The 12,314-nt window shown below is 42.4% G+C and overlaps 1 protein-coding gene across 8 annotated transcripts in view; it reads right to left on the bottom strand.

The window, feature by feature from the left end:
• Positions 1–8,597: 8,597 nt before the first annotated feature.
• LOC139368400 (SIN3 transcription regulator family member Aa) overlaps positions 8,598–12,314 on the bottom strand; it is a 30,867-nt gene continuing 27,150 nt past the window's right edge. For all 8 annotated transcript variants that reach the window (XM_071107272.1, XM_071107281.1, XM_071107288.1 and 5 more), the window contains 5 exons: positions 12,051–12,224; positions 11,818–11,910; positions 11,455–11,549; positions 11,123–11,324; positions 8,598–10,150 (listed from right to left, as the gene is read on the bottom strand). In XM_071107272.1, the coding sequence (XP_070963373.1) occupies positions 9,920–10,150; positions 11,123–11,324; positions 11,455–11,549; positions 11,818–11,910; positions 12,051–12,224 (795 nt within the window). In that variant the 3' untranslated portion in view covers positions 8,598–9,919. The remainder of the gene's footprint in view (positions 10,151–11,122; positions 11,325–11,454; positions 11,550–11,817; positions 11,911–12,050; positions 12,225–12,314) is intronic.

Genomic DNA, 12,314 nt, shown 5'->3' with positions numbered 1-12,314 from the left:
TATATATGTGTATATATATATATATATATGTGTATATATATATATATATATATATATATATATATATATATATGTACAGTGCCTTGCGAAAGTATTCGGCCCCCTTGAACTTTGCGACCTTTTGCCACATTTCAGGCTTCAAACAGAAAGATATAAAACTGTATTTTTTTGTGAAGAATCAACAACAAGTGGGACACAATCATGAAGTGGAACGACATTTATTGGATATTTCAAACTTTTTTAACAAATCAAAACTGAAAAATTGGGCGTGCAAAATTATTCAGCCCCTTTACTTTCAGTGCAGCAAACTCTCTCCAGAAGTTCAGTGAGGATCTCTGAATGATCCAATGTTGACCTAAATGACTAATGATGATAAATACAATCCACCTGTGTGTAATCAAGTCTCCGTATAAATGCACCTGCACTGTGATAGTCTCAGAGGTCCGTTAAAAGCGCAGAGAGCATCATGAAGAACAAGGAACACACCAGGCAGGTCCGAGATACTGTTGTGAAGAAGTTTAAAGCCGGATTTGGATACAAAAAGATTTCCCAAGCTTTAAACATCCCAAGGAGCACTGTGCAAGCGATAATATTGAAATGGAAGGAGTATCAGACCACTGCAAATCTACCAAGACCTGGCCGTCCCTCTAAACTTTCAGCTCATACAAGGAGAAGGCTGATCAGAGATGCAGCCAAGATGCCCATGATCACTCTGGATGAACTGCAGAGATCGACAGCTGAGGTGGGAGACTCTGTCCATAGGACAACAATCAGTCGTATATTGCACAAATCTGGCCTTTATGGAAGAGTGGCAAGAAGAAAGCCATTTCTTAAAGATATCCATAAAAAGTGTTGTTTAAAGTTTGCCACAAGCCACCTGGGAGACACACCAAACATGTGGAAGAAGGTGCTCTGGTCAGATGAAACCAAAATTGAACTTTTTGGCAAAAATGCAAGACGTTATGTTTGGCGTAAAAGCAACACAGCTCATCACCCTGAACACACCATCCCCACTGTCAAACATGGTGGTGGCAGCATCATGGTTTGGGCCTGCTTTTCTTCAGCAGGGACAGGGAAGATGGTTAAAATTGATGGGAAGATGGATGGAGCCAAATACAGGACCATTCTGGAAGAAAACCTGATGGAGTCTGCAAAAGACCTGAGACTGGGACGGAGATTTGTCTTCCAACAAGACAATGATCCAAAACATAAAGCAAAATCTACAATGGAATGGTTCAAAAATAAACATATCCAGGTGTTAGAATGGCCAAGTCAAAGTCCAGACCTGAATCCAATCAAGAATCTGTGGAAAGAACTGAAAACTGCTGTTCACAAATGCTCTCCATCCAACCTCACTGAGCTCGAGCTGTTTTGCAAGGAGGAATGGGAAAAAACTTTCAGTCTCTCGATGTGCAAAACTGATAGAGACATACCCCAAGCGACTTACAGCTGTAATCGCAGCAAAAGGTGGCGCTACAAAGTATTAACTTAAAGGGGCTGAATAATTTTGCACGCCCAATTTTTCAGTTTTTGATTTGTTACAAAAGTTTGAAATATCCAATAAATGTCGTTCCACTTCATGATTGTGTCCCACTTGTTGTTGATTCTTCACAAAAAAATACAGTTTTATATCTTTCTGTTTGAAGCCTGAAATGTGGCAAAAGGTCGCAAAGTTCAAGGGGGCCGAATACTTTCGCAAGGCACTGTATATATATATATATATATGTGTGTATATATATATATATGTGTATATATATGTGTGTATATATATATATATATATATATATGTGTATATATATATATATATATATACATATACATATATATATATATATATATATATATATATATACACACATATACATACACACACAGAAGAAATCTATCCAGGGTGGGAGACCTTTGCGAAGAAAATATACTTTGTTCAATTCTTCTTGCTGCCTAGGGACTGCAAGAATGAACTGAGGGCGTATCCACAAAGCGTCTCAGTGTAGAACATATTTCGCAAACTGTCCTAACCAGTAGGTGTCTTGATAATAGAAAAGGACAGCAAGTCAGTGGAGTTGTTGAAAGAATGTTTTGATATTCCTATATGATCAATGCATAAATAATCTAGACCTACATGCAACAGTATCTTGCACTTTTGAAAATAATATACCTAACCACACTGGCTAATAAATAAGCTGTTTAAAAAATATATATTATTTAACCTACATGTTATTTTAAGTCATCTATTTGGAGCACAATATCACATTGTTTAAAATATGCCTAAATTGGGCACGCATGCCTATAAATTGGGCAATTGAAGGCATCTAGGGCCTATTAACTTTGATTTAGTTCAATGAAAATGATAGCGCTTTCAAAGATTTTATGCAACATTATCAGCAAGTGACTTGACAACTTTGCCAAGCGATTTAGAGTAGCTAAACGGGAGTGACGAGTGTGTTGATATAACGGTACGCATGAAAACATATTAGCCAATAATTAAGAGTAGGCAAAGTGATCGTGTCAGGTGAAAGTGATATAGGGTACCAGTCAAAAGTTTGGACAAACCGACTCATTCAAGGGTTTCTCTTTACTTTATTTTCTACATTGTAGAATAATAGTGAAGACATCAAAACTATGAAATAACACAGAGCCATGTCGTAACCAAAAAAAGTGTTAAACAAATCTAAATATATTTTATATTTGAGATTCTTCAAAGTAGCCACTCTTTGCCTTGATTACAGCTTTGCACACTCTTGGCATTCTCTCAACCAGCTTCACCTGGAATGCTTTTCCAACAGTCTTGCAGGAGTTCTCACATACGCTGAGCACTTGTTGGCTGCTTTTCATTCACTCCGTGGTCCAACTCATCCCCAACTATCTCAATTGGGTTGAGGTCGAGTGATTGTTAAAGCCAGGCCATCTGATGCTGGACTCCATCACCCTCCTTCTTGGTCAAATAGCCCTTACACAGCCTGGAGGTGTGTTGGGACATTGTCCTGTTGAAAAATAAATTAAAGTCCCACTAAGCGCAAGATCAAATCAAATTTTATTTGTCACATGCGCCAAATACAACAGGTGTAGTAGACCTTACCGTGAAATGCTTACTTACAAGCCCTTAACCAACAATGCAGTTCAAGAAATAGAGTTAAGAAAATATTTACCGGTACCGAGTCAATGTGCAGGGGTACAGGTTAGTCGAGGTAATTTGTAAAGTGACTCTGCATAGATAATACACAAGAGAGTAGCAGCAGTGTACAAACAATGGGGGGTGAGTAAACGTACATAGTCTGGGTGGCCATTTGATTAGTTATTCAGCAGTCTTATGGCTGGGGGGTAGAAGCTGTTAAGGAGCCTTTTGGTCCTAGACTTGGCGCTCCGGTAGCAGAGAGAACAATCTATGACTTGGGTGATGGGAGTCTTTGACCATTTTTAGGGCCTTCCTCTGACAACACCTAGTATATAGATCCTGGATGTCAGGAAGCTTGGCCCCAGTGACGTACTGAGTCATACGCACTACCCTCTGTAGCGCCTTATGGTCAGATGCCAGGCAGTTGCCATACCAGGCGGTGATGGAACCGGTCAGTCTTCTCTCCATGGGGCAGCTGTAGAAGTTTTTGAGAATGGGGACACATGACAAATATTTTCAGTCTCCTTCGGGGGAAAAGGTGTTGTCGTGCCCTCTTCACAACTGTCTTGGTGTGTTTGGACCATGATAGTTTGTTGTTGATGTGGACACCAAGGAACTTGAAACTCTCGACCCGCTCCACTTCAGTCCCGTCAATGTTAATGGGGCCCTGTTTGGCCCTCCTTTCCTGTATTCCACGATTAGCTCCTTTGTCTTGCTCACATTGAGAGGTTGTTGTCCTGGCACCCCACTGCCAGGTTTCTGACCTCCTCTCTATAGGCTGTCTCATCGTTGTCGGTGATCAGGCCTACAACTGTTGTGTTGTCAGCAAACTTAATGATGGTGTTGGAGTTGTGCTTGGCCACGAAGTTGTGTGAACAGGGAGTACAGGAGAGGACAAAGCACGCACTCCTGGGGGCTCCCAGTGTTGAAGTTCAGTGTGGCGGATGTGTTGTTACCTACCCTAACCACCTGGGGGCAGCCCGTCAGGAAGTCCAGGATCCAGTTGCTGAGGGAGGTGTTTAGTCCCAGGGTCCTTAGCTTAGTGATGAGCTTTGTGGGGCCTATGGTGGTGAACACTGAGCTGTAGTCAATGAACAGCTTTCTCACATAGGTGTTCCTTTCGTCCAGGTGGGGAGTGTGATTGAGGTTGCGGAGAGCATGACCATACAGTCATTTGGAACAACTGGTGCTCTCATACATGCTTCAGTGTTGCTTGCATCAAAGCAAGCATAAAAGGCAATTAGCTCGTCTGGTAGGTTTGCATCACTAGGCAGCTCACGGCTGGGTTTTTCTTTGTAGTCCGTAATAGTTCTCAAGCCCTGCCATATCCAACGAGCGTCAGAGCCGGTGTAGTAGGATTCAATCTTAGTCCTGTATTTACGCATTGCCTGTTTGATGGTTAGTCTGAGAGCATAGCGGGATTTCTAATAAGCGTCCGGATTAGTGTCCTGCGCCTTGAAAGAGGCAGCCTTTAGCTCTAGCCTTTAGCTCAATGCGGATATTGCTTGTAATCCATGGCTTCTGGTTGGGAAATGTACGTACGGTCACTGTGGGGACGACGTCAACAATGCACTTATTGTTGAAGCCGGTGACTGAGGTGGTATACTCCTCAGTGCCATTGGACGAATCCCAGAACATATTCCAGTCTGTGGTAGCAAAACAGTCCTGCAGCGTAGCATCCGCGTCGTCTGACCACTTCCGTATTGAGCGAGTCACTGGTAGTTCATGATTTAGTTTTTGAATGTAAGCAGGAATCAGGAGGATATAATTATGGTCATATTTGCCAAATGGAGGGCGAGGAAGAGCTTTGTATGCATCTCTGTGTGTGGAGTAAAGGTGGTCTAGAGTCTAGAGTTTTTTTCCCCCTCCGGTTGCACATGTGACATGATGGTAGAAATGAGTTCAAAAGGATTTAAGTTTGCCTGTACTCAAGTCCCCGGCCATTAAGAGCGTCGCTTCTGGATGAGAATTTTCTTGTTTGCTTATGGCCTTATACAGCTCGTCGAATGCGGTCTTCGTGCCAGCATCGGTTTAAATAGATGGCTACGAATAATATAAATGAGAAGTCTTATCATGAGATATTCTACCTCAGGTGAGAAATACCTCAATTATTCTTCAATATTAGACATAGCGCACCAGAAGTTGACAAATAGACCCCCTCCCAATCCCCACACCGTCCTGCCGAAACACGGAGAAGCCAGCCAGCTCTATATTATCAGTGTCGTCGTTCAGTATAGTCTCGGTGAAACATAAACTATTACAGTTTTAAATGTCCCATTGGTAGTATAGTCTACCTCTAGTTTGTTTTCCAATGATTGCACGTTGGCCAATAATACAGAGGGTAGTGGTGGTTTACCTACTCGTCTGCGAATTCTTCCTTTCCAGTGGCGGTCCTCATGAGAGCCAGTTTCATCATAGAGCTTGATGTTAGTTCTTGAAATGTTCCAGATTGACTGACCATGTCTTAAAGTAATGGTGGATGTCCTTTCTCTTTGCTTATTTGAGTGGTTCTTGCCACAATATGGATGTGGTCTTTTACCAGATAGGGATATCTTCTGTATACCACCCCTACCTTGTCACAACACAACTGATTGCCTCAAACTCATAAAAAAGGAATTCCACAAATTAACAAGGAACATCATTTATTAATAGAAATACATTCCATGTGACTACCTCATGAAGCTGGTTGAGAGAATGCCAAGTGTGCAAAGCTGTCATCAAGGCAAAGGATGGCTACTTTGAAGAATCTAAAATATATTTTTATTTGTTAAAAACTTTTTTGGTTACTATAGGAATCCATATGTGTTATTTCATCTTCACTGTTATTCTACAATTAAGAAAATTGTAAAAATAAAGAAAAACCCTTGAATGAGTAGGTGTCCAAACTTTTGACTAGTAGTGTATATATTTTCTTTACCATCGTCACATTTACCGCGATTGTCTAGAGTTCATAGCTGCCGATGCCTCGTCTAAATTGTTTTTCCGACATTATTTACAACGTCGTTGAGCGTCATCACCATCTTTCCTTTCCGGTAGCTCAAAACGGTCGTGAATACAAGCGTAGAAACTTCTATGAATTGATTTTACTCCTGCCTCAGTTTGTCTGAGCAGTGTCTTAAAGGCCCAGTGCAGTCAATTTATTTTTTTAATAAACTCAGCAAAAAAATAAACGTCCTTTCACTTTTAACTGCCTTTAATTTCAGCAAACTTAACATGTATAAATATTTGTATGAACATAACAAGATTCGACATAAACAGACAAAGATCCACAGACATGTGACTTGACAGAACCGAAATAATGTGTCCCTGAACAAGGGGGTGGGGGGGTAAAAATAAAAAAGTAACAGTATCTGGTGAGGCCACCAGCTGTATTAAGTACTGCATTGCATCTCCTCCTCATGGACTGCACCAGATTTGCCAGTTCTTGCTGTGAGATATTACCCCACTCTTCCAACAAGGCACCTGCAAGTTCCCTGACATTTCTGGGGGGGGAACGGCCCTAGTGCTCACCCTCAGATCCAACAGGTCCTAGACATGCTCAATGGGATTGAGATCTGCGCTGGCCATGGCAGAACACTGACATTCCTGTCTTACAGGAAATCACACACAGAACGAGCAGTATGACTGGTGGCATTGTCATGCTGGATGGTCATGTCACGATGAGCCTGCAGGAAGAGTACCACATGAGGGAGGAGGATGTCTTCCCTGTAACGCACAGCGTTGAGATTGCCTGCAATGACAACAAACTCAGTCCGATGATGCTGTGACACACCGCCCCAGACCCTCCACATCAATCCCGCTCCAGAGTACAAGCCTCGGTGTAACACTCATTCCTTCGACGATAAATGCAAATCCAACCATCACCCCTGGTGAGACAAAATCTCGACTTGTCAGTGAAGAGCACTTTTTTGGTCCAGCAACGGTGGGTTTGTGCCCATAGGCGACGTTGTTGCCTTGTGAGGACCTGCCTTACAACAGGCCTACAAGCACTCAGTCCAGCCTCTCTTAGCCTATTGCGGACAGTCTGAGCACTAAATGGAGGGATTGTGCGTTCCTGGAGTAACTCGGGCAGTTGTTGCCATCCTGTACCTGTCCAGCAGGTGAGATGTTCGGATGTACCGATCCTGTGCAGGTGTTGTTACACGTAGTCTGCCACTGCGAGGATGATCAGCTGTCCGTCCTGTCTCCCTGTAGCACGGTCTTAGTCGTCTCACAGTACAGACATTGTACTTTATTGGCCTGCCCACATCTGCTGTCTTCATGCCCATTTGCAGCATGCCTAAGGCACATTTACGCAGATGAGCAGGGACCCTGGGCATCTTTTGAGTCAATAAGTAGAAAGGCCTCTTCAGTGTCCTAAGAAGTTATTTGGATTTTTATGAATTATCTTTGAAAGACAGGGTCCTGAAAAGGTGACTTTTCTTTTTTTTGCTGAGATAGATATTTATACACACACACACACACACACACACACAAACTAATGCCAGCTTCCTGGACAGCTAAAAACAGAAGAATATGTACATCGGTACTCAAGGTACAAAGACGGCAGTCTATGATACCTGCTGGTTTCACCATCCAAGACTTTTGCACCAAAACATTTTCATGGGATATTTATTCATTTGTAAGAGGTTCGTTAAGTACCAATAGTTTGAGAACCTTGGTAAAACTAAAGTCAACAGGAAAAACGCTCTGTGGTAGATGCATTGTAAGACTTGATCCTGACAATCGTTTTGAGTAAGTCGAAAAGCGTTTTACGTAAAGCTTAAAAATCCTTAAATCTGTCTCCTCCCCTTCATCTACACTGATTGAAGTGGATTTAAGAAGTGACATCAATAAGGGATCGTAGCTTTAACCTGGTCTGTCTGTCATGGAAAGAGCAGTTAATGTTTTGTACACTCGGTGTACATCCAGTATCACATGCCAAACAACTTTAGAGAAGATTAAAATACCCAGTGCAGTAAAACATGTGATTTTTCTGTGTTTTATATACGTTTCCACACCATGCGGTCGGAATAATACTTAGAAATCATGAAAATGATAATGCTGTTTGAAAAGACTTCCTGAAATGTCATCCTGATTTGGGGGGTTGGACCTTAAGCCTTTCCATTGTGACATCACCATGCGGTACATTAGTTAATAGACCAATAACGAGTTCTAAACCTCTCCACCAATAACAGCTAGTTCAGTTTTTCCCTCCCCACTCAGACCACTCCTAGCAAGTCTTTGCTAAGAAGCCATTTTATTATTTTTGACCATTTTAATTGAAAACAATCACAATAAGGTACTTAATTATTATCCAGAAACGATTTGATAGAGATTGGCTTAAAACGGGTTTTAAAACAGGATTCCTAGGACCTTTTCTGAGATGCTTTGTGGATACAGGCCATCCGCTAATAGCCCAGCTCCACTCCATTGAGAGTTTGTTCAGCATATCCACATGGGCAGTGATAGACTGAAATGAAAGCCAAAATCAAACTTCAAAAAAATTTAAGATTTTATAAAACTTCCATTTCAAAAACAAAGACCTGGATACATTTCTACTTTTCAAATGAACATTTCTAACTACAAACAACAAAAAAAACAGTAAGGAAAAACAAAAAACAACTATCATAATCAACTCCCTTTGGTAAAAACTGTCTTGCATTTTTATTTTTCATATACGTACTAACTTCAGCCTCTCACTAAAGTCCACAGTAAGCTTAGAAAGTATTACTAGCACAACAACGCAGTTCTTAGTCATAAAAAAGGTCTGACACTATGTACAGTTTATTTACAGTGTGTGGATAGTCCATCCATAATGATCTCGGTTCATGTGTACAAGCTGGTGTATTGGCGTAGTAGGGCATTGCCAGCAACTTCAAAAGGTTGAATATCAGGGTTGGCCAGGATTAGTTGTGTTTATATACTTATAATAAATATATACACACACACACAATACATTTCATAATCTGACATTCACAAGCTATACAATTTTACAGTCAGACACAGCAGAGTTGTGTGGCTAATCTACTTGTCTTTTTACATGAAACACAACAGTGCTTTTCACCCCACAACGCTGCTTGGGACTCGGGCCTCGTTCTCTTAATGCACCCGTGTGTTTGAAAAGGAAAGGTGAACAATAAGAAACATCATGTTCTCGTTTTGAAGTGATGTGTTATTGTGATTTGTCCCCAGCACAGGGACGTGGCTGTGCCAGATCGTTTCAACTAAAGTCCGCTTTGAGCTCCATGCACCCTTGAAACCGTGGCAACGCAAACTCAACCCCATCCAATTCATAGTTAAGTGCACTTATCCCCCAAAACTATTTTCCACGGATACCGCAGTTACACCGTCACAAGTAATCTTCGACAACAGAATCCTTATTCTGATGGCTTCATATATTACTATGTCTGTCAATAACAAACAACCAAACCCCAGCCTACTGACTGAGCGCAAGTGAGGCTGTAACCTAGCAGGCACCTCCAGGGAGCACACAGGGCAAGTCCCAAAGGCCTTTTTTTAAAGCCCTCGAAGACCATGATTTGTGATGTGGTTTGGTCTGCTGGTAAGAGCTCAGGTCAGTGACTGTGGCTAGATTTCAACCAACAGAACAACTCCCTACATTTTGGCACCGAAGGCCCTGCAAAAGTGTGCACAGCTAAAACCGCTGGTTAAAAACAGTGATCCAGTTGCCCCTGGTAAGACCTAGTTGTGTGTTGTGCTCCCATATCAGCCTTAGAAAGTTGTTGATATGCCCTCTCCTCCTCACCCATTCCTGACCCATCCTAGTATATAATCCCAAACCCCCCTTCCAATCCTGGTGGGTTATGGTGCTTTGAAGGGTGAGCCGTATTTGACACGGTACTTGTTGATGTTCATGAAGTGGAGGATCTCCAGCTCGCGGGTGGTGGTGCACGGCACCAGGCCGTCACGCCCCTCTCCCATCAGCCACTTGTTGGTCTCAGCGGCCATGTCGCGAGTGACATGCTCCTTCACCCAGGAGTCGACCCAGGCCTGGAAGCGCTTGTGCAACCGGGTGCTCACTCTCTCGTGTGACTGCAGGTGGAAAGGAGAGAGGGACACCGTGGTCATGATACTACTGCGTTAAAAGAAACAGAACTCTCAACACAGCAAATATAGGTTTCTACGGTATTGCTCACACAATTGGTGGTCCTTTAGAGCAGTGGTTCCCAAACTGAGGCACGCGAGGGTTTGGCAGAGGGGGCAATTGGGTCCCACCCCAAAAAGGAACTTAGTCCAGCTTTCAACGTACTCTTGAAAGTTGTAATAGTAGAATGCACAAGGTGCAATTTCAAAAATGGGTAGTGCATCAGTTTTCCTTGTCATGTCAGTCATTGCATAGCTTATGTTACGTTCACAAACTAGTAGGAACTAGGCAACGCTGACATTCCCAACTTGTTAACCTGGTTGTAGTTATACGTGCCGTGTTCAATGAATCAGCAAGTCTGAAATGCTTGAGTTTCCTAGTTCCGATTTGCATGTGAACGCGGCATAAGAGAGCTAATTTATAACCTATCAGAAATGTCCAGATCAACTAATTCATGTCAGCGAATGTTTTTAGCCATATATTTTGTTGTAATGTTTGAGTCACTCAATTATCACATGAAAACACAATTGACATAGAAAAACGTATAAAATTGTAATAAATCAAGATGTAGAACTTACAATTTTTCTCTGCAACATGTGACAAAATGTGTACAATTGCTAAAAATAAGCTTTAAAGCTGAGAAACGTTCTCTCCACCAACAAGAAGGTTGTGAACAGTCAGAAATAGACATTGCAGGTGCAGGAGGGGGCGCGGAATGTTACCCAATGCTTGAAGGGGAGCCTGAGTGAAAGTTTGGGAACCACTGATTTAGAGGATGGTTACTAATTTAACCGACTAGAATAACAAGTCACATATAGGATTGTGCCCATTAAAAGGATGAGGCCACAAAGGGTAATATGTACAGCTCCACTACACTAAGTGGGAGAGGAATATGAGTAAATGGGAGGAGAGGTGAATACCTGGTGAGCTCGCAGCAAGGCAGTGCGTCGGTACATGTAGTCCTCAGACTTGAAGACATAAACCATCTTGTAGGAGTTGAGCTTAAACATACATTCCATTTTAAGGTTCTCAGCATTCTCTGTGGACTTTTTCTCTCCCTCGCTGGCCTCCTTCTCTAGCTGCTCCCTACCCCTTTGGTACTTCCGTATCCGACGGAGGTTCCTGATTAGAAAAGATTCCAGGTTAGGCTAGTCAAAGCTAACTCTCATTTGAGGCATTTTGCACCACTTCTCCCTTGAAAAGGGAGAATAAAGAGAATAAAGAATGCATATTCAAATAGAGTGACACTAACCTGGGAAGGAAGACAGGTTTCTGAGCAAGGTGTTCCCGCAACTCTGGAGAGGTAGAGTCAGAATTCAGGTAGCGACCCACGTAATCTGACCAGCGCTAGAAAATACAAAACAACTCCACTCAATACACAGACCAGCTGCCAAAATAAAAGATTAGCAGTGATAACACACATCTACCGTTTACCACAACACTAAAAACAACTTTCAACTAGGTGTGTTCACAGATTGACAACAATCTTCGCCATTGGTCAAATATAGTATAACAAAAAATACAGGTGCTCTAATTAAGTGGCGGAAAGCTGAGAGGTGCCTGGGTTCACACAGGAGAAAATAAAAGCATATATTTGTGCTGTGCTGTCTATTACCTCTGCCTCCATGGGTTCATCGGAGTTCTCCTCCTCGGTGTCCAGAAGCTCCACTGTCAGTTGAACATGGCCTCTGTTCTTTAGAAACATAAGCTGTGGCGAGAGCGAGGGAAGAAAGGCAGGAGAGGAAAGAGAGAAAGATAACGTTAAGAGTTTTTATTTATAGATGTGTACGATAGTCAGAAACAGACATCACAGAAAAAAAAACTATTTCCTGACAGTGGTCGATCTACCTTGAAGCAATTCTCATCGGACATGATCTGTTCCGCCTTGCGCTGGTAGCATCCCTCTGCGGAAGCTCTGGATGTCTGGGTGGGAAGGGGACCTCCGGTGGCCCCGTTGGTGCCCTCTGCTAAGTACAGGTCTGTCACCTGCACGCAGATCTCGTCACTCACTATGTGCTGGAGCTGCAGACACAGAAAAGAAGAAGGGCTGAGTGGAGAAAAGTGCACAAGGTCTAGAACAGCAGAAACAACCTATTAAAAAAATGCTTAAAC

The sequence above is a fragment of the Oncorhynchus clarkii genome, chromosome 2 (genome assembly GCF_045791955.1).
Source record: "Oncorhynchus clarkii lewisi isolate Uvic-CL-2024 chromosome 2, UVic_Ocla_1.0, whole genome shotgun sequence".
Taxonomy (NCBI): Eukaryota; Metazoa; Chordata; class Actinopteri; order Salmoniformes; family Salmonidae; genus Oncorhynchus; species Oncorhynchus clarkii.
The sequence above is the reverse complement of the archived record's forward strand: the minus strand, read 5'-3'. Positions and strand labels throughout refer to the sequence as shown.